The sequence below is a fragment of the Lepidochelys kempii genome, chromosome 14 (assembly GCF_965140265.1).
Source record: "Lepidochelys kempii isolate rLepKem1 chromosome 14, rLepKem1.hap2, whole genome shotgun sequence".
Taxonomy (NCBI): domain Eukaryota; kingdom Metazoa; phylum Chordata; order Testudines; family Cheloniidae; genus Lepidochelys; species Lepidochelys kempii.
In genome coordinates, this window is record NC_133269.1 from 12,792,733 (window position 1) to 12,815,563 (window position 22,831).

General features: G+C 38.9%; 1 protein-coding gene across 11 annotated transcripts in view; it reads left to right on the forward strand.

Annotated features, from left to right (window-relative positions):
- MBTD1 (mbt domain containing 1) overlaps positions 1-22,831 on the forward strand; it is a 55,935-nt gene that overhangs the window by 370 nt on the left and 32,734 nt on the right. Inside the window, exons 1-9 of one of the 11 annotated variants that reach the window (XM_073310301.1) lie at positions 630-2,182; positions 2,714-2,915; positions 10,333-10,534; positions 11,776-11,915; positions 13,413-13,527; positions 13,625-13,710; positions 20,633-20,750; positions 21,935-22,069; positions 22,586-22,674. In XM_073310301.1, the coding sequence (XP_073166402.1) occupies positions 10,381-10,534; positions 11,776-11,915; positions 13,413-13,527; positions 13,625-13,710; positions 20,633-20,750; positions 21,935-22,069; positions 22,586-22,674 (837 nt within the window). In that variant the 5' untranslated portion in view covers positions 630-2,182; positions 2,714-2,915; positions 10,333-10,380. The other 10 variants (XM_073310298.1, XM_073310304.1, XM_073310305.1 and 7 more) reach the window with 10 other exon arrangements.

Here is a 22,831-nt window from a genome sequence, read left to right on the forward strand (position 1 = left end):
TGAACTTTCCAGGCCACCTCCTGTCCCAGCCGGGCCCTGCCCCTCGGAGGGGAGGGGGGAGAGAGGGAGGGGGCGGAGGGGAGGGGGGAAGAGCAGCAGGCATCCCCTGCCCATGAGGGCCTGATGGAAAACACAAAGGACCTGGTGAGTAGCACAACCCCGGGGGAGGCAGGGCAGCCGCCGCTGCGGTGGGCTCGCCTGGCTTGCTGCGGGGGGGGGGCTGAGCGCGGGCGGGAGGTGGAGGGGGGCTGCAGTGGTTGTGGGGAGCAGCCCTGGGGCTGCGGGGAGGCGGTGCAGGGGCAGTGCGGGGGGGGGGGCGGTTGGGAGCTTGCTCGGGGGGGCGGGCAGCCAGCAGGCGTGGGAACAGTGTGGGAGGGGGCGGGGGGAGACGGAGCTTTCCTTGTGGCTGGGGGCGGGAGCAGAGCAGCTGTGCTGGCCGCAGCACTTGTGTGGGAGGGGAGCAGCCAGGAGCACCCTCGGGCTTCTGTTGTTGTTTCGCTTGTATGTATTTGCAGGGGGCAAACTGGCGGGGACCCGCGGCTGCAGCCTTTCCTAGGTTCCCCCGGGTGCGTGTGGGAGGGGAAGGAGCCGCCGCCGCACGCGGGTACGTGGGGAAGGAGCCCGGAGACAGCACCGGGGCTTTGTGCGGGAAGGAAAGAAAACAGCAGCAGCAGTCACAAGCCCTGGTGCTTTAGGCTACTTTGCTCTCCTCTTTTCTGGATTCTCCGCCCCTCCCGGCCCCCTCGTGTGTGTGCCTGCGGGGAGGGAGGGCTGCAGCTCCGATCCCGGGGCTGCTCCGCTGCTTTCTTTTGTTGCGATTCCTCCTGCGGTAATTTTCAGGCTTCCCTTAGTTCCTGTGAGAGCTCGCGCTAGGAGTTTTATTCGTGCAACTTTAATCTGCATGGCAGCTCTGGAACGGACTGTGCAACCAGAGTAGGTTGCAGCAAATGCGGAGTAAAGGTTGCATATAGTTGATATATAATTACCAGAAGGTACTCATGCTGGGACAGTGAATGAGCATAGTGTTCCGCAGTGTTATGAGAGAGCCTCTAATACCTCGCTGAAATACATGGCAATATCTGTCATCACCAGGAGAGAAACTGGTAATGTGCGGGAGGACAGCACAACCCTGCTCAGACAGGTTACCTTTTGTTGTGATCCCTTCTTCCTTCAGAAGGTTGTAGTAGGTTTCAGATCTCTGCAGGCAGCCTTACTGTCTCTGCAGGATCTCCTGACAACCAGAAACAATAGCAATGGGTTGTTTTTGTTTTTACCTGGACAATTCAGGCCTGCCCTGATTGTCATTCACTGATGGGGGAGCTGGGTTGGGGATAATACTTTTTTATTATAGTATTATCCCTTTCACAATTAAAGCTTTTGCAATGAGGGTTTAATGAGACACTAGATTTTTTTCAAATGTTGCAGTCACTTTACCTATGTTATTAATGACAATTTGGGATTTTTAAAATGCTTTTACTTTTAAAAAATCCAGTGTGATAGTTTGCACGGGTCGGCAACTTTTCAGAAGTGGTGTGCCAAGTCTTCATTTATTCACTCTCTAATTTAAGGTTTCGCGTGCCAGTAATACATTTTAGCGTTTTTAGAAGGTCTCTTTCTAAGTCTATAATATTTACTTTACATACAACAATAGCTTAGTTGTATAAGGTTTTAAAGATGTTTAAGAAGCTTCATTTAAAATTAAATTAAAATGCAGAGCCCCCCGGAGTAGTGGCCAGGACTCGGGCAGTGTGAGTGCCACTAAAAATCCGCTCACGTGCTGCCTTTGGCACGCTTACCATAGGTTGCCTACCCCTGGTTTATGGTTTGGTTTACTTTTGGCATTTTTCTCCCTTTGAGCAATATGACTATGAAGCTAGTTTCACTTTCAGATTTGTAGTAGTTGGATTTCCAGGTATTGCATGAAAATTCTTGGTTTTAAAGAGCTACTGGTTATAGTAGACTTTTTTTAAAAAATTGACAAACCAGTTCTGTTTGTCATCTTTTATAAAACCTTATTCTTACAAAATGTACATGTTGGGCCATATTTAAATTGGTAGTGTCCCTTTAAAAGTTTCTATTCTTTTTATAGGGAAGTTGTCATTTAAAGCTTGAGAGGCAGCCTAGTGATTTGATGTTTTTAGTGTCAGGGAGTCACACACGGGTCTCAAAGCTTCAAAATGAGGTAAATAACAATTATATTTTAGATTTTTTTTTATTGTATTAAGTAACCAATCTAGAAGAAAATTAAATCTGTATGCTAAACTTGCCTTACAAATGGGGGAGGGGGGGTCACTTAGTCTATAAAATAGCAGCTTTGTAATTCAGTGGTATATAGTCTATTTTAACTAGCTTTTTTGAGCAAGTTATAACACAGACTACTGGAAAACATAGGAAGGATAAGTTTCCTAGCTGGGGAGTTATTTAACATACAAAGGAACAAATAATTTAGGCTTTGGTCCTGAAAACACTTAAGTATGTGAATAACTTTACACAGTCGGACAGGATTGGGGCATGGAGGCAAGATTTCCTTAGTTTCTGCTTTATAAAAATTAATGGCTGGATGGGGGAACATAGGTTAAAGTGTTTAAGGGTTCGTGCTCCTGGTCTTTCATTTTTTTTCTCTTAATCCGTAAAATTCGGCCTGATTTTGCAAGGTGCTAAGCACTGTCAGCTGGCAGCTAAGTCAATTTCTCTCCTTGTTGCTGTGCAAAAGGCCCATAAAATGGAGGCTGCAAACAGCAAGCCAAACGGACATGGGAAACAGACGATAAAGAATGATGTCAAATAGACACACTGAAGACAGAAGTGCATTTCTACAGCTGTTCAGCGAGTCATTCTACATGTTACTTTTGTAAAACATTCAGATAGAATTTATATTTGTAAATGTCTCAAAACCCGCTGTCCAAAACTTGTAGGTAAGTTATAGGATTCCAGGGAATCAGAAATAAAGATTTTTATTTTATCTTTTTTAAAAGCTGGTCACATTACCTTTAGATTGCTGCTTAATTGTTTGTTTTTCCTACTGTTGTAATGTTATGAGAAGGTATTAAATTCACAGTGCAACGGGGGATACAATTATGCTAAAGCTTTACATTTTTAATAAGTTGCTGTAGGGAAAATTGTTTTGACAAGATTTGATTTTAAAACTGTTGTAATATAACTAATTTAATTTTTTTGTGGTTTAGAGCAGTGGCTCTCAACCTTTCCAGAGAACTGTACCCATTTCAGGAGTCTGATTTGTCTTGTGTACCCTCAAATTTCATTTCAGTTAAAAACTACTTGCTTACAAAATCAAACATAAAAATACAAAAATGACATCGCACCTTACTGAAAAATGGCTTATTTTCTCATTTTTACCATATAATTATAAAATAAATCAGTTGGAATATAAATATTGTACTTACTATTTCAATGTATAGAGCAGTATAAACAAGTCCTTGTCTGTATGAAATTTGAGTTTATGCTGACTTCGCTAATGCTTTTTATGTAATCTGTTGTAAAACTGGGAAACTGTTGAGATGAGTTGACATGCCCCCTGTACCGTACCCCTGGTTGAGAACCACTGGTTTAGAGTTTGATCAAGCTCAGAGCTAGGACTGGGATAACTGCATATAATGTCAACGGTGTCTTGATTAGAAGGAATGGGTACATTGCAGTATTCTTCTAACATGAAGAGAAATGTTGCGTAGTGATAATGTCTGATAGTTGAGAATATTTGCTTAAATAGTCACTGCTCCCGGATACTGGGTAGCAGTGATGACCTTATGTGCCTCAGACCTAGAGGTTATGCTGATCCTTTAATGCAAGAGTGTTGATCCATGCCACATTCACCTCCTCTATATGCAATGTACTTTGGGTTAGGTTTGAACATCGCGTGCAGACTGAACCTGAAGTAGGATGCAGCTGCCAACCTCTGTGTTGGATAGGCCTTTGTTAGCTCATAAACTGTATTCAAAGTTCTGCGCAGGTTCCTTGTTTTCTTCTGTAAGTAGTTCTTGAACAGTCTGGATGGTCTTGAACCTGGATTCTCTAGACCTTCCCCCACACCTCCACTTGCAGCTTGTCTTGTCATGGCAGTTAAGTGCGGCCACGATGTTCTCGCTGTGAAGCTACGCAGTCTCAGTAGTAGGACATTCTCAATTGAAGACTTCGAGCTTTTGGAATTTGCTGCCCATGATGGCCTGCCACTGCTTGTGTTCAATCTCCAAAATGACACAATTTAGGAAGTATTTTTATGAAGTATTGGGTGTGGTAATTTGTTTATTTTGCTTAGTTCTGGCTTGTATAAGGTACCTTCATCAATAGCATTGTAGATCGTCCCAGTTTAAAAAAAAAAAAAAAAGGCACATTACTGTGTACAGAGAAGACATGCAGTCATATGCTTAGTTTCTACATGCAGTTATTAATATTATGCAGATCAGATAATTGCGTATTGTAGGGACTATAATTTCCATTTATCTGATTGGCACATACCAATTTAGACACATTTGCGTGCTCAGCTTTAGGGAGGGGAAAAGGTGTTAACTTTTTGTGTGAGAGCTCTCAATGATTAGAATGGTTACATGTTTTCAGATATTTGATACAGATAGGCTGTATGTCACTAGGCATTCACTCGTCGGAGGGTTGTGTCGTAGAAGGCACAGATTAAACTGTTCTTTAAAAAGCCACATAAGTATTTATTTATTTCACCAGCAGCTGCATTCAGTCCTATTTCCACATAAATTTGAAGTGCTCTGTATGTCCCAAGTATGCCAAAAGCCTTTTTTCCTGCTGAGGAGTCCATAATCCCTTTAAGGAAGCAAGCCACAGCCTATGTGCCCAAAGTTCCAGGTCCGGTACCTTCTTTCTAGCAGCTGTGACTTCCCCATGCTAGCATACCCGTCTCTGGTGCTGTTTCCCCCAACACTACTTTAGTAAGATGCCTTTCTGCAGTGCTACCACTCTTCCCAATGACTGAAGTTAAAAAAAACTCACTACGGTCCCAGATTCTTCCCACTCCCAGCATGCTTTGCAAAAGGATACCAATAGGCAGGGCTCCCCTCCATTAAGCTATCAGTAGGTGAAGCTAGCTGGCCTTTATCCTATCCTAATTTTGACATTGATGCAAACTTTCTACAGCCTGCTTCCTGTAAAATCCCACATCAAAAAGTGCTTGGGTTTTTCCTTCCTTTTTGTATGTGTAGTTCACACCATGTATATCTATATACTAATGGTCAATTACTTAATATGATACAATTCTATTTGAGAAAATTAAAACTGCTGTTAGTTTCAGGCAGACTTTTAAAAAGAGTAGTTATCCAAACATCAGTGCTTTCAACCTGTCCTTTCCACTTATTGATTATTACTAAGGTACTTGATTGCAAATCTGAACATTATACTTGGTCCCATTCTGCTTATAGTTATTCCACCTAGGCTTGTGATGTCAGGTCTTGTAATCTAAGCAAACCCAAGTCCTGTGGGAAGCAATATCAGTGGTTCTAGAACTAGTACTCTTCTCTCATGCTGCAGCAGATTCTGGCTTTCAACAAGGTATTAAAAGGAGGCTTCTGTGGCGCACACTGCAAAAGTAGAGGTGCTAGACATGATCTGGCAAAATTCCAGTTTCAGTAAATTGCATACTGTCTCCCTAAATTTCTCCTGAATATATATGCTGTCCCCTATTTCTGTACTTACTAGAGTGTGATCTAAGGATCAATAACTAAATATTAAGGCTATACAGCATTAAATGTCTGTTGTATATAGCTCTTCAAAAGCCTGCAAATTCTGAGAGCTTTTGAGATTGCTGGGAGTCAGCATACAAAATGACAATTTAAGCAAAGGAAAATATTCTTGGACACTAAGACACCTTGTAGGTTTGGGAAGGAATCCCCAAGGCTGTATCCATTCAAATTTACTGTTAGTAGTGGTAACTGGCTTGAAGACGCAACAGAAGAAATATACTTGTGCTAGTTCATAGAATGGGAAAAAACAATAGACTTGATTAGGATTATGCTCCTGCATTTTAGCAGGTTCCCCCCAGACAGCATGAAATAGACTAGCGGTCATCATGAATGCCATGAGGGAATCAAAGTCACAGAAGTGGAATCATGATGCAAGTTCACTTCCTTATTTAGCTGCAGGCATCTTGGAGTGGTTCAAGTAAAAGGATCAAAACCTAAAAAGAAAGGGAGAGATTAGGAAAGAGAAGGGTGCCACACTTCATCCTGGGTCTGGTTTCTTCTCCCCCAACAGAAAGATGTGGGTAAGTTCCTTCTAACAAAAAATAAATATGATGCCAACATGAACAAACCTTTAAATTTGGCCTGGAATAAGATTAATTAAATAATCTCTCTTGTTTGAATCACTGAAATAGGGATATTATTGTTTTTATTATCTATAGCCTTTCGTGTCTTCAGATTTCAGACCACATAGTCCAGAAATATCGCCCTGCCTGTACAGCAGGAGTAAGTTATAGTTTCCCCTGGCATGACTTAACTCCTTTGTTGCCACATTTCTCATTATTTATAGGCTGCATCTGTTATGTAGTTCAGCAGCTCTGCATAGATCAGATGTTTGTTTTTCATTATACATATCTGTCCATGGTATACTTTTAAAATGCACCTCCCCACTCTGATGGTATCCTGAAAATGTTTCCCTGAAAATCTGGGTCTTGCTGCATGGTAACTACATTGATGTATTGCAGTTATTTGGCCAAGTGAGAATGGGCTTATGAAATATTATGGGGCTATGCATGACATAAATATTTTTGTCTATAAGACTCTTCATTAGATTTGCTATTTTGAAAGTGTATATATTTTTCCTTTTGGAAAAACTGTAGTTTTGTCAGTTTATAAACTGTGCGCTGCACAAATCCTAGAATCATAGGGTTAGAAGGACTGTAAGGGTCATCTAGCAGTCTAACCCCCTGCCCAGATGCAGGATTTGTTGTGTCATCCAAGACAGATGGCTATCCAGCCTCCATTTGAAAACCTCCAGTGAAGAAGCTTCCACAACCTCCCGAGGCAGTCAGTGCCATTGGCCTTCTGTTCTTACAGTTAGGAAGTTTTTCCTGAGACTTGATCTAAATCCCTGAGCATACACATACAATGCAAATATTAATCAACTACAAGAGTGTTAGACGCAAATTCTCCCCTAAACACAGATGCCATTCACCTTCTGGCAAAAGTCTGAATAAAAATACTTTATAGAAGCCACAGTCTTCTTTTTAAACTTACACAGACAGCCCCTTCCCCTCCAAACCAAAACTTCCACATTCCAATGGGTTAAGATAATGGAACAGCTTGACCAAGCACAAGATTTATGGAGGAGGAATGTTATGCCACCTTGAGCAGGTATGTATTGGTAGGCACATTTGATGTGTATGGTTATTTTGAAGATGGCTAGATTGATAACTCCATGTGTTCTTGAAACGTATTAATTTAAAACATTTTTGCTAAGTGTGTTTTCTTTCATCTGTGAATGATTTGACAAAGAGGGGTTGGCCTAGACTGAATGCCATGGTCAATACAGTGTTAAACATCAACTGTAAGAAGTTACAAATCTAATGAAATGTTGAGGATGAAGACTTGCTTTCCTCTTGGTTAGTGTGCTGATCTGTAACTGACCAGAATTGTTACTAGAACACTGTATCCATGGCAACCTGTTGTTCAATTGCTAACTTAATTTTAACACACAGGAGGTAATAACTGAGCTTGCATCTCTTAGGCTTATAATCGTAATAAATAATGGCCTGCAGGTGAGGCTTTTCCTAACAGTGAGGACCTGGTCTGGTCTTGGTCTTTTGAAGTCAATGCAAGTTTTTCCATTGATTTCAGTTTGGGTCAAATTGGGGTCTAGTTCAAGAACGCTCCACTCCTCAGCCAGTTGCTGACTGGAGGGAAATTCCCTTGGTTCACCTGGTTGTCATTTTTTAAAATATAATTTTGAATTACTAGCTGAGGAATCTCTGTGTAGTTTACAGTGCATTGACATTTTTGATGTTTGAGAGCGGTTAGTGAGGTAAATGTGTATTCACCCCATTACGTATTGGTGGGTTTGTTGTAAGGGGGTGGGGAGGCTAGGACTGGGTGGGTGTGGAAACTATATTCCTCTCTGAATATTAGAAAAGTTCTCTCCATACCAGGATTTAGGCATATTGCCAGGCAAGAGTGGAGGATCTTCATTTAAAAAAACAAAGCGAGAGAGTGGAAAGATTGAAAACAAATGTCCTAAAACACGCAGAGTAGGGACGATCCAACCAGATTAGATGATTGGACCAGCAGGTGGCAAATGTAAAATAAGTATGTTCTCAATGGAACAGTCACCTAGCATGCTGATCAGGAAAAAAGATTTGGAGGATTATTTTGGAGAAGTCTTAAAACTAGCAGTACAGGGAGCAGGTCCAGTGTAAAAAAGGAAAGTGAAATCCAGTCTTTTAATATCACTTCCAGTCTCTTAGTGTATATGCTAACTTTCAGGCAGGGTTGGCTTATCAAAAATATCAGGGACAAAAACCTAGCTTTGAGTTTTTCAGCTATCTTGCAACACTCCCTTCCCCCACCCACACTTAAATAATTGAATTTCTTTCTTTACCCTATTTTGTTGATCTGTCTCCTTACCACTTCCTATTAATTTCTATCCAGTGGGTGGAGAGCAGTTAATTTGGTGAGGACTAGATTCTGTTCCTGGTTTGGCCACATACTTCCAGTCCAACTTTAGACAACTGGAGTAATCTCCTTGTGCTTCAATTTCCCCTTTATAAAATGCAGATATCTACCTCCCTGGGTGGTGTTAAACATAATTAATGTTTGTAAATGCTTTGAGATCATTTAGTGAAATAGCTTATGTGAATCCTACATCGTATTTCTACCTATTTTGTGTAACATGTCAGTTTTGTGGTCTGCAAGGGATGTCCTCTTGTTATGACATTTTTAACATGCATATTTACCATAAAATATTGTCTTCATGCATGGAATCACAGATGTCCGTGATTTCTGTGAATGTGATTCTGTCTCTGGCAGGTGCAAGGGAAGGATCACAAGACAAATGGTTAGTCTTTGGGATTCTCCCACTTTGGTGATTGATTGCAAGTATGTAGGAGGGAAATGCAGGCAGAGTAGTGGATGCACAGAAGTATCTGATCACGCTCAGCAGTTAACACAAAGAGAAAGGGAAAGCAGTACAGAACAATAACTAAACAGACACTGGGCCTGAATCTTCTCTCACCATCGTAGACTGAGACAAATGCAGCTCGTTGGAGTTGCGTCAATTTAAAAATGGTGGTAATTGAGAGGAGAATGAGGGCCACTGTCTTCTGTTGTGTGAACTTTAAGGGGAATGGTTATGAATAGGGCCTTGGTGTCTTTGGCCAAAATTCCATGTTTGAATTATTGTGCACTGTGCCGAACCAGTAATTTCTTGCTCTCCATTCTGGCAGTGGTTACATTTCAGTGGTTCTCTGTGAAGCATTTGGGGATCCTTTGCGGTGAAAGATGGCATGTAAAATACATGTTCGAGATGCTCCGCAAAATAGGACATCAATACGTTCATTGTTTTATACATTTCGAATGTCTTCATTGCAAATTTGTGAAACCTCTTCCATTCTAGCAGTGAACTTCACTTGTGTATGTTTCCTCATAACATGGTTAAAGGAAAGAGCTACCATTAGCCAGGATTTTCTTCTTGTATGTAACAGTAACAAATTAGCCACCTTTCTATTGAAGCTATTTATATGGACCCCATTACCATAGTATCTGAGCATGTTACAATCTTAAGTACCACATTTTACACAGAAGGAACTGAGCCACAGAGCGGCAAAGTGATTTGTCGAAGGTGACACAAAAAGTCTACGGTGGAGCTGGGATTTGGACACAGGTTTCTCAAATCCTAGACTAGTGCCCTACCCAATAGACTATCCTTTCTCTTTGATCAAACAAACCTTTCTAAGGTCTATGACTAGCTCAACGCAAGCATATTAAAGTTTTTAGTGAACTTGGCTGCAGCCATTTAGGATGCACGCATTTGCTTATGTGGTCTGACTGACTATCAATACTCTAGATACCAGGATTACTGAACTCTGAAGAGATGTCAGCAAAAGAAGAGATTTGACTTGTCACATTACTCTTCAGCCTGTTATGAGACAGGATTTTTTTTTCTTGTATATAACTATCAAATACTGGCTAATTCTGCCTCTAAAGTTCTCAATCCTGAACAATTTTATTAGCAGGTACATGGCTGATATCTCTTTGTATAAAGAGAAGATACTTTAATTCACCCTGCAATTTACTGCATCTCCAAAATCTTTACATTAAGAGTATTCTAATTTTTCTTGTGTTTTTGTGTTTTGCTTTTTAGACTGAGCATTCTTCACGGTCAGAAAGGAAGAGACGTGACTCATTCGGGATGTTTGACGGTTATGATAGTTGTAGTGAGGACACTAGTAGCAGCTCAAGCTCTGATGAGAGTGAAGAAGAAGTTGCTCCCTTACCATCCAGTCTCCCCATTATCAAGAATAATGGACAGGTCTATACTTATCCAGATGGTAAATCTGGCATGGGTGAGTACAAAGATTTTCTGGAATTGAGTTTGTGGGTTTTCAGCTGGATCCCATTGCTCTCATATAACATATTCTGTGTTTTATTTCAAGCTGAGGTGTCATTTGTGTGGGTCTGAGAATACGTGTTGACTCTTTCTTTCTGAGAACAAAGCAGTTCAGTTGAAGACTTTTACTCCTAACAACCAGAAACAAGCAATAATTTCTGTTTGCCTATCAAGAAAGACACTATGCAAATATTTTGTGATGTATATAGTTTTATTTTTACATCAAGTAAATTTGTATTCAAATACGTTTTAGTTCTTAGGCTTCTGTTAAAGTGCTAAGACAGTCTTCCCTCTCAAAAGTTTGGGTTAACCCTTTTTTAACATCAACATTTTTAGGAGGTGAATCCAGAGTTGCGTTATACTGTATAACTTTGTAGGGCATTCATTAATGCTTTTATTATATTGGTTTTCTTTATGTGCTTGTAAAAAATCTTTACTCCTATTAAGTCCACTCTTTCAGCATACGGTGTTCAACCCCCACATGTTTGGAATCACATTATTGTGAGAAAGAGGGAACATTGCTTTCATCATCACAGAAAAACAATAGGACAGATATACTGCTCAGCAGTGGAATTATTTTGTGGTAAAACCCACTTGGGGCATCACAGTGGCACTAGTCACCTGCAACCTCTGTTTCTCTGGGTGTCTTAGAGCTGACTGGGTAGTGCAACACATAAAGTGTGTAATACCAGCAGGATGCAGGTGTTGACTGGCCACGATATGTGAGAGAGGCTTATGTGTAATTCAAAGGAAAATAGAGACACGAGTCTTATTTTTGGGTTGGGAGTAGTAAACATCAGATGAAGTCTGCATTCACAGATGTACACCTGAAGTCTCTTTTAACTCTAGAACTGGGTAGCATGCAGAGTGAAGATCAGCTTTGGATGAGTCATTAATTTCTGTTAGTGAAACCTGGGGGGGGAACCATTTCAGCCTCCACTCAACAAAGACCTTGGCATTTGAGTAGTTCCACTGAAGTCAGTGGGACTTGTCATTTTGTGAAGTTAAGCACCTGTAAGTCTTTGTAAGATCAAGGACTAAGAAATGGCTTGGTGTCTAAACAGTCAAAATGAAGCTAAGCGGGGCTGCAGCCAATAAGACCTTCATGGTGGAATCCTTATGTTTGGGTTTTACTTCTCTTTTAATCTGAAATTTTTATCACGCTTTACAGTTGAACCTTTTCTCTTCTCTGATTAGCCACCTGTGAGATGTGTGGGATGGTCGGTGTCCGAGATGCTTTTTACTCTAAGACAAAGCGTTTCTGTAGTGTTTCATGCTCCAGAAGTTACTCGTCAAACTCCAAGAAGGCCAGCATTCTGGCCAGACTTCAGGTAACGGTACAGAAACCATCTTGTTTACATATTTATCCTTGCATGTTTTACAAATAAGCATTTATCTGTCTGGTCTGGTTTATCTGAGCTCATGCATGTTTTTGTTTTATTTTTTAAATTAGGTTGTTTTTTAGTAAACTCATAGTAACGTAGCTGTGTTTGTGAGTCAAAATTTATCAGATTATTCACCTGCTGTTGAGTGCAAATTTCCTGTTGAGTAAATTCTAAACCTAAAACCTGGTCTTTTTAGCCCTTACAGGAAAATAAGTTTAAAAAGTTATGTTAGCAACATGACTAAAGTTAAACTAAGCTAGGTATCTTAAATGCTCAGAGCTGATTTCAGAAATGTGTTCACCTAACAAAAATAGAGATCAACACTTCTGTAAGGATCAAGGAGCAAATCTTGTGCTCAACACCTAACCTGAGTGGGTTGTGCAGATATGTTGAATGGGATTGTGGAAAACGAGTTTCTGCCCCTCCACCAACTAAGTAGCCAAAATAGTTTCTGTGGCCCATAGGCAAGGGCAGGTAGACAAAGGGAAGATTTGTGCAGAGGCTGATGCTCTGGTCCACTTTTGCCTTACCTGGTGCTGTTGAAGGAACTCTTATGGTGCACTTCCTGTGGGTATTTAGTTTTCTTGTGCAGAGGAATTAAATAAACTCTGCTGCCATGGGCCTACTGCACTTGCGGTAGAAAGAGCTGGATAATTCTTTAAATGTAAGTGTGTGGCATCTGAATAATCCATAGATTTAGCCTCAAAGTACTTGTTGGCTTCACAGATCATAGTGGCTAAACCATTGCTGTCACTTCATTCACAAATAAGAGTTTTTAAAAGACCCTATATAGAGATTGACATATTGAGCTGTATTAATTTTGGCATGTTGTAAACTGTTTTAATTCTCATTCTTTTTTCCCCTTTGTTAAATTAGTTTATTTAAAAGGTTAGTTAGCGTAGATGTGTTATAAAAATAACACTAATAGAGACTGCAACCTCAGCTGGCAGGAGATCAACTTTATGTTCTACCATTGTCTCTCACATGGAACCCCAGCATCTGTGGGAATATTGCCTAATGACTGGCCCTCAGAATTACATTTAAGATTCTGCCTTTGTCATCTTTTTGATAGTTACAGATGTCTAGGCCCTTTGCCCATTATCCATAGAACAGCAGCTGATGCTGTGTTCTGTGCAGGTTTCCATACCTAGGCAAAAATAATGTTTCTGACATTACCTCGAGTCTGCTTTTATGGGTTGAAACTATATTAATGCTAAGTGTAGCTCATGTGGTACTTGAATGGACAACTTCCATATTCTGTTTTATTTGTTAAAATTTTTGCCTACCAGGATAGCCTCATGAGAGATGCATTTTGTTTACAAAATTAATTGTGTAATGTTCTTGAACCTTTTAAAAGTGATTTTGTGTAGTAGTGTGAGAGGAACATTTTTGAAAATGTCCAGTTGAGAGTTTTGAAAGGCTTTATTTACTTAACTCTTATTGTCCTAGGGTAAACCTCCAACTAAAAAGGCTAAAGTTCTCCAGAAACAACCTTTAGTGGCTAAACTAGCAGCATATGCTCAGTACCAGGCTACATTGCAGAACCAAGTGAAGACTAAAACAGGTAACTGTGTATAATAGAAATGAAACTAATTCTTGGAAATGTAAGATATGCCATTCACCCCTTGTACAGCTTCCTAAACAAAATAACTTTCTTTTAGCAGCTATCCCTGTGGAAGGTTTCAGTTGGGGTAACTACATTACTAGCAATAATTTAACAGCAGCTCCTGTTACCTGTTTTAAACATGTAAGTATCCTCCACTATTATTTTTTCTCTGAGACATTTTAAATTTATTTTAATCAAGAAAGAGCAACCAAATCAGTTACTTAGTATTTTATCATGTAATTAATTTAGCACTACATTAATATTTAAACACTTTTTTTACATAAAAATTATAGAAGGAAATATGCATGCCGCCTTCTTCTACTTGAAACTATTCTGACTATCATCAGCCACTCCTGTTATATATATGAATCAGTTTCAAAGTTACAAAATAGAAGGCTGGTATCTTAAGCCCTTGGGACCTTATTTATCCCACATTCAAAGCACAATCACAGATTGGTCAAAATTTATAGAATTTAAACCAAACCAGTTGGAGACACAGTAATAGATAAAAATGGAAACTACCTATTAGACCAAGTCATGCCTCTTGCAGCATGTATAAAATTGGTCTTTCGGCTCTAGGTTAGTTTTTCTCTTAATCGGATTCTTACTTGTTAGCTGTGTTACTTGGGGGGGGGGGGGGGGGAGAGATAATTTTCGTAGTTATGAAGATAAAGCTATTCTTCACTTCCTTTTTCTTTGTACGTAGCATTATGGAAGTACAAAAATTGCTTAATTATGCATTAAACAACTTGGATATAAGCTTCTGTCAGCAGTATGTGGGTTTTTTGGCTATAACAGACAATATTCAATTCATATTTTAGATAGCACATCTGTATGTTTCAGAAACATTTTAGAAGATATTCTTTAAGAGCTCTATGTGCAAGTTAAATCCATATTTTTAAAAATTCTTTGTTGCTTCATATCTGCAAAATAAATTCATTAGGACTGGTCACAAATTTTCAGTCAAAATGAGGTTTTTAATGGAAATTGGGTTTTTGAGAGAGTGAAAATTTTCACGGAAAGCATCCGCTTTCCCAGATAGTTTCTGGTTTATTTTACTTGTATATTGGAAAACTGAAACATTTTAGCTGAAAGCTAAAACTTTTTTAATTTCTTTCATGAAAAGTCAAAATTTTCTGTCAAAATTTTCAATGAAAATGGCTTTATTTTGGTGGGCTCTGGGCTAAGGGTAGAAAAGGCGAGGTTATTGTTAGTTTTCTCCTGTGGAAAATTTCAACTAAACATTTTTCCACCCACATCTAAAATTCATGCTGGAAGTTGCAAGGTGCAGCTCTTAAGTCAGTGGGAGCTGAGGGCACTCACACCTTGCTGAACTGATCCCTTCACGTGTAAGGGCCTTATTGTTGCACAGAACAAAGCCCTGGAGTAGTGTAGCTTTGTGATTGATTGAGTGCCAAAATTCACATGCTTGAACAAGCATTTCTTCATTCTGGTATCACAATACTGTATGTGCTATAAAAAGTAATTTAGTTAGTGCATAGTGAAAGGTAGTTTTAAGACGAGACTGTGCTGTTTTAACAGCAATCTAATTGTGCTTTCAAATATAACTGAAGAACATTTCCATTGGAAAAATCTCGTGTGTGTGTGTGTAAGTAAAACGGTGTAAGCTGTGCACTGTTGTTGTTGTTGTTGACTGCTTCATTCCATACTCTGGAACAGCTCAGGGATAATGTAACATTTAGGAAAAATCTGAAATAATTGCCTGGTCTGTTCACAGTATTATGCTACTTAAAATGTAATTAAATCTTTAAAAATTGGTATCATACTGCTGCATCGATGAATCAGAATAGTACATCAGTAACTTAAAATACATACTATATTCATACTTCTACTTTGTGCTGAATTTTACACATTTACAATATGTAGTGTGGTGGCAGTGCTGAAAAACAATCAGCATACTACTACATATGTACGTGTACCTGAAACCTATTTCTTCTTCCTGCCCTGTAGTGTTTTTTGTACACTGCTCCTTAAGTCTAACAGCATTCTAGAAAGGTCTCTTGTAGGTTCTCACTTCCTCAGTGGAGTTCTTGGGCATTGTTCAGCATACTATAAGTCTGATTTGGTATTCAGTTTTGCTCTACACCGTTCTTCAAAGAACATAGTATAAACTATTCATCAAAGAATCTGTAGGCATATCGGTCCTCTTCCCTTTTTGGAGTATTGTCCTTTTATGATTTGTGGGGGTTTTTTGTTTGCTTGGTTTTTGTTTTTGTTTGGTCTTTAAAATTATTTTTCTTTCCATAAACACAGAAACAAAATAATCATGTGTCTTTCATAGGGCTAGTCTTCAGTATGAGGAGATCAACGCTGCTGCAGTTATTTTTACCAAGTCTAATATATACTCCCTGATATCAGGAAGTCTTTTAATCAGTAATAAGAATTTGTAACAAAAAACATAAAACTTTTTTGTTTTTGTTTATCTGAATAGTTATAGAGCACTGTTTTTTCTTTGTATTTCATCTTTTTTAGTAGGGCTTCTGTATAAGTATGTATCTTAATACTTGACTAGGTTTGTTAACCCAAAAACTAAATTGTAAAAGCAAATGTAAGCTCTAACAAGTGCTTAGTGTTGCCCAAGACATAAGAGGCCTGATTCTTAGAGGTTTTGAAACACCTGCTGCTCTCCTTAATGTGAGTTGAAATCTGAAAATCAGGCCTCTTTTATTTAGGTGACTGACTTTAGGCAATCAAGTTTGAACATTTTGACCTTTAGGTTCTTGTAGCTCCTATGCCTAAAGTACATTAACACAGCTCCATAACCCTAATCTGCTGGTGTTTACTTAGCACTTATGTGTTATGGATTTGAATGCACATTCCACATCCACAAAACCAAACTAAATACATCTAGGGCCTAATCCCGATCCAGTTAAGGTCAATAGGTCTAACCACATGAGTGAAGAGTACTCAGTAGAGTAAGTTTTTGCTGTATCTGTCCTTAAAGTTGCTATTAGGTGAAAATATCTGGCTACACGGGCTCTAGCCGGTTGGGTGGGGCAGGGTTAAACAACAGATAATCAGTTATTAGATCCCATTTTGTCTTGTTGATGATTTTGTATGGAAGTGCTTTTGTCTAATGATTCAGTAGTTTTCAGCAGTTCAAGTGTGAACTTGCCTTTCTCAGTGCTCAATATTTAATGCTGTTTGCTTTAATGGAAGCTCTACCTACACATTGAGAGGAAACTGTAATCTTTAGTGTATTTTGATGATGCTCATAATACTGCTGTGCATTTCTGTATTGCTTTATAGCCAAGCTTTTCCATGTTTCACTTATCTGCCTCACAGACACGTTGTATTATGCCCATTTTACAGGTGGCTAAACTTAGATGTAAAGAAATGTATTTAATGTGATACAGTGAGTTGTTGGCAGAGCCATGAATAGAATTTGTGCATCTGGACTCTTTCCTATAGTCACTGAATCACAATCTCTCACATACCTGTTTTGTGTGTGATAGTGTGCAAAATCCAGTCCGATATTTAAATCCATTGGACCTCTACAGCAATAGTAATTTAGTGTAGTCCATCATCACTAGATAGGCTTGGTTTTTTTGTTTTGTTTTTTTTCCCATTTTTGATTTTTTGTAACTAACCTAAATTCTTGTTTTATTTTCCTTGATTTCTGAAAAAAGCTTACTTTTCTCCAGTAGCCTTAAAAGATAGGGAGAATGTACCTCAGTGTTCCTAGTGAGCTGAGCAAGGATAACTGAGTCTCTAATCAATACTTGCTATTAGGCAACTTAATGAACAGGATCAATATTCATATTTTTTCCACCCTGTTCCCAGTATAAAGCTCACAAGTTTATCTGGTGGTATATGTTTCAAAACCTCTTTCAGATGAATATTCTTTTAGAATGCAATATTTTCATTTTCCTATTAAAAAGAAGTCCAATTGTTAGTTCTCTGATTTAAAAAGGGGCATTCTCAGTTTTTACACTAGGTGGCACTGCTGTACTTCTAATCTTCCTTTCCCATCCTTCCTCTTCGTATCTACACAGAAGGTATCAGAATACTGTCCTCACATATTTCAGGAATCAGCAGCATTTCTTTGCATTTAACCTTCTGAGTTCAAGTTTCACATTAGAAGCAGGGCAATCCTGAAGGCATTCTGGGCCTGGAGAAATCAGGTGTTCCCCAAAAGGTTTCTGTACAGTTACATAGCCAATCTGAGATGCTTATCATGTAGGGAGTCACAAGGTCAGCCTTTTTGTCTTAGGAAGCCCTGGAGGTGTGAATTTGGATGGTGTCCAACAGGACCTTCCTGATTGCAACTTACCTTACAGGGAAGGCGACTGTCACTCACAGATAAACCTTCACGAGTGGTCCCTGGATCAGGAAGTTGTGAACCAGATCTTCCTTGATTGGGAAGGAACCTGAGGTGGATTTATTCGTCATGAGTCTGAAAGGTAAATTTGTTCTTAGCTGTAAATTTATGGTTCTGCTAGTTCATACTATGCCAATCCAGACTTCAGAGTTACCCCCCTTCCAGTAAGCAGATGAATAAGATTTAGAACTTACATAGTGCTTTAAGTTTCTTTTCAAAGCACTGTACAAACATTGATTAGTCAGATGGAGAGAGAAGACATGAAGGAAGATGGCTATCATAGCCCTGCATTACCTAATCTTCCTCCATTAAGAACATTCATTCGGTGAGAGAGAAAAAAAAGATATACAGTATATTAGATATATTGTATGCCATCATTAAATACAATAATACCTAGCTCTTATAAAGTGATCATTACCCAGGATGGCTCTCTTCTAAAGGGTGAGCCATATGGATTGGTGTAGGAGAAACTAGCAGAACCACTGTTTTCACAGACAAGGACAAATTTAACTTTCTGCTATTTACCCCTATACCAATCCTCAATCTAGAAATATAAAATCTTTGTGCCAACTCAGATATCGGTTGACCTGCAGAGAGGAGAAAGAGCCCTGACAGTTTCAGTAGTTGGGTTCTCTGGATCAACTAAAAAATATAACTTATTTTTAAACAAAAGGCTGTGCACCATGTCAGATCATTTTAGGTATTAACACTCTCAGCTGTTTGGACCCTTCTGTAGCCTTGTATACAAGGCTTGTATACAAGCTATCCATAAATGTAAGTTTTAAAAAGCTTATTTTTTCCCTTCCTTTTCTAAAAAGCCACAGGTGTAAATTTAGATCTAATTTGAGGATATGTAGTAGGACCACATTGAAAGCTAAATAGAAGAAGAGCTCTCTAAAAAGTCCAAGTGAAAGAACAATATCTCAGAGCTGACTAAACAGTAGCTGGATTGGGTTATTCTCCTAGATGGAGAAATCTAACTGTAGAAAATTGCTTTGTTTATACATAAATAATAAACTGTCTTCCTTCAAGTTATTTCTCTGTGTCAAATGGCCAAAGGGAGAGCCCTACAGTCTAGAATGGTGTAGGAGATAGAGTAGAACATACAGATCAGGCTTCAAGAAAAATAAATTTGTCATATTTGTAATGGACATGTCTTCCCTTACTGGGGAAAACAGGTCATGCATGTCTGTCCTCCAATATTCTGAGTAGTAAGGGTATCCTGTGTTCTCCATAGTGAAAAATGTGATGTTCACTGCTAATACGTGGCCATTGCTGATCTCTAGCAGTCTTCCAGACTTGCACATTCTAAGTGTTCAGAACTAGGGCAACTCTTCTTCCCCTCTCCTTCACAGCTTGGCTTCTGAGAGGCTGGGGACTGAATACTGTGGTCTTTCCAGTGAATTGTGTTCAAGTCCTTTGTGTTTGCAAGGAGACTAGTAAAAAGGCATAGAGCCTTAAATGAAAGATGTTTGCTGCCTGATGTGATACAAAACAAGTAAATTCCGTCATTTGCCCACACAAAATCTGCTTAGATACTGTCTGCACTGATCAGGGTCTGTTCTTCTCAGTACATCTTTTGGTGTGGATTTGGCCACTATTCTGAATTTTCAAAAATCTGAATACCTGTTTCTGGGTAGTCTCTAGTTTAACATGGACTCGCTGTCCTTTAAAGAAGAAACTTAAGACAATTCTATTTTCATGTGATGTGATAACACTATTCTCAATAACTACATAGCTACTAGTTGCATTATGTGATAGTTGCAAGCTGTAACTTTTTACATGGAAGATTCTGATTCTGCTGCTAATAACCCTTGGCTTAGTGAACTATAAGTTCTAGTGACTGTTCAGCATCACACACTTTCACTGTTCCCACAACACCTCCTTTGACTAGTCCATTATCGATCAAGTATCTTTTCCTCATGTCCAACCTAATAAAACTTTCCTTCATGAACTGAATGTAAAAGGACATTTGGCTTCTATCTACAATTTTCCAAAAACCCTTAAAGTCCATTCAGACTTTCGTTGTTGTTGTTGCTAATACGTCAGTCTAAACTTTCAAAGCAGTGAGGAATCCAGCTGTGCAGTTCCTATGGATAGTCAGCTGCACGACTCACATGAATTAGACTGCATCTCTCGTTGTTAACTGATGAGACGATCACTTGAAGGCCATGTGAAAGCCCATTCCTAGAAAGGCATGTGAACTGCATTAAGCAGTGAGAGATAATACCCATCCTGTTAAATCTGCAGAAAAGATTCAAGGAATGTTCTGAAAAGAAATTACTGCTGTAGAGACTATTGGCCAGATTGTGTTATCTGTGGCACATGTATAAATCCAAAGATTTACAACAGTGTCCCTGAGATCAGATCCTAGCTTTGGATTGAAACATGTTGTGGAATGATGCTGGGTTGAAAGTATGTATAACTTACTAGTGCTTGTGTTTTGCAACTATTAAATTGAGAGTCACAGAACTGCTGAATTATTCTAGCAGTAGTAATTATATAACAAAATTCCTTATAAATTGTGAGAAGAAAACCAAACTTGATTTTTCAGAGAGACTTCTAATTCTCTAAATATGTGTTTGTGTGTATCATTTGTATTGAGTTTTTGAAGGTCATTGATAAAGATTTAATAAAACAAAAATGAATATTTCACTTTCAAATGGAATAAAGAGATGTGATTTCTTCCCCCCCCCCCCCCCCAACCAACTTAAATGACAGGCACCCATGGGGACGTGCTGGGGTGATATCTCAGAAGGAGTGCGAGTGGAAGTTCCGAACACAGACTGCAGCCTACCTACCAAAGTCTTCTGGATAGCTGGAATTGTGAAATTAGCAGGTTAACCTTTTTTTTTTTTTTTTTTTTCAGATCATTTGTATCAAAATGATTGCAATTATAATTGTATTGGAGAATTCACAATTCAGGGAACTGAGCAATTTCTTTTAAAAGAAAATAGGATGTGTAGAGATAAATATGGGCTTTAAGAAGCTATCATAGTAGTATCTGGAAAGTAATTCAGTGTTCTCTGTGAGTACTATAATCTACTTGTGTTTGGGAGGGAAGGGTTGTTTTAAAAGAGAAACAGATTTAGCTGAAAGTTTAGCCATGCATATGAAGTAATAACTAACCCAAAGCCTGCTACTCCTCCAGTTGAAGTCAGTGAGAACTTTGTTGTTGTCTTTGAGAGCAATAGTGGGCTGCCCCTCAGAGCTATAACACTAAGATAAATGTTGTAAGATGTTGCAACTGTCTCCTTTGATGTGCTGTGGGCCTTCAACTCCAGTTGGCTTCAGTGGGAATTGAAGGTGCTTATTACTTCACTGCACTGGATCCTAAACTAATCATTTAGCAAATGTCTATATAAAAGCTTCTAGTATCAACAGTTTTCTTTGAAGATGCTTTTCACCACATACAGATTATGTATGAATCTTTATCCTTGCAGAGGTAATAAGGGAGAGAAAATCCCACCTGACGAGCTTCCAAACTCTTCAGTTTTTCTCTTGTTCAAGTGTTAAACTCTGCTGGTTGGGCCTTTTTTGCGTTGGCCCAGTTTTGAGGGAACAGCTTCCGCATATCATGGATGATTCAGGATCAGGAAATATGAAATCAAATAGCTCCAGATCAGTGAACTCATAAACTCCATTACTGATCTTCTTTCTTAGTAAAAAGACAGGTTAATACAAAGTTAAAAGTTACATAGCTAAACACTCAAAAGTCAAGGACTGCGAAAATTATGATTGAACTACTTTTGCAATGCAACAGTCTTCAATTATAAGGTCATATATTATATCTCAAATGTGATATACAGATTTTCCTACCATATCAGATACACATGTATAGTGCCTCATAATGTTTTTATTCTTTTGCATTGATACTAAATTACCTTAAAGTCAAGCAAGACAGCTTCTGAATCATGTGGTCCACTGAATTTTTTAATAGTATTCCACCCAGCATAATGTAAGTCTAATCTTTTATAACTTCACTCAGCTATAGCTTTTAAACATGGGATTGCTCTCTTTCAGGCTACAATGCTTTGCTGAGATATGAAGGGTTTGAAAACGATTCAAGCATTGACTTCTGGTGCAACGTGTGTGGGTCTGACATCCATCCAGTTGGTTGGTGTGCAACTAGTGGGAAGCCTCTAGTCCCACCTAGAAGTATGTAAATATTAGCACTCTTGATTCAGTAGTAGAGATTGTAATCTTCTACACTTTGTATTTAACTGACTTAATAGTGATTCAGATATCAAATTGATCTGGTTCTCATTTATGAATCATGTCTAAAGTTGTGAATAAAACTTGTTGCCTATGGGTCAACGAGGACCTGATCCTGCCAACCTTCTCAGGAAATACCCCTTACTCGTGTGAATAAGGGTGATTAAGATCAGATCTTAAGTAATTAAATTAATCAGTTGCTAAAGCATACTCTATTTTATTTAATCTATTCTTTATTAAAATCTGAGGTCGACTTCTGCCCCAAGATATACACACATACAGTTGTGAAACTGGAGCAGAATTCAGCCTTTAAGGTTTTGATACGTTTTAATTATTCTGATATTTTCATTCAGTATATTAACAATCGTATATTGTTAAATACTGACTTTAACTTTGTATCACTAATAGATTAACTTAATTAGTAATCATTGACTTTTTCCCCCCCTTCATTTGCAACAGCAATCCAACACAAATACACAAACTGGAAAGCTTTTCTAGTGAAGCGACTTACTGGTGCCAAAACTCTTCCTCCTGACTTTTCTCAGAAGGTAAGGTAATGTGATTTTAATGATGTAATATAAACACAGCCTCATTACTGTGTGGGGAATTGAACTGTTTTGCAATGGCACTTTGCCCCTCTTGTGGAGGAAGATAGAACTGCAGCTACTCCCTTTGCCTTACCTCTTCAGTGGCTAGGTCAGCGGT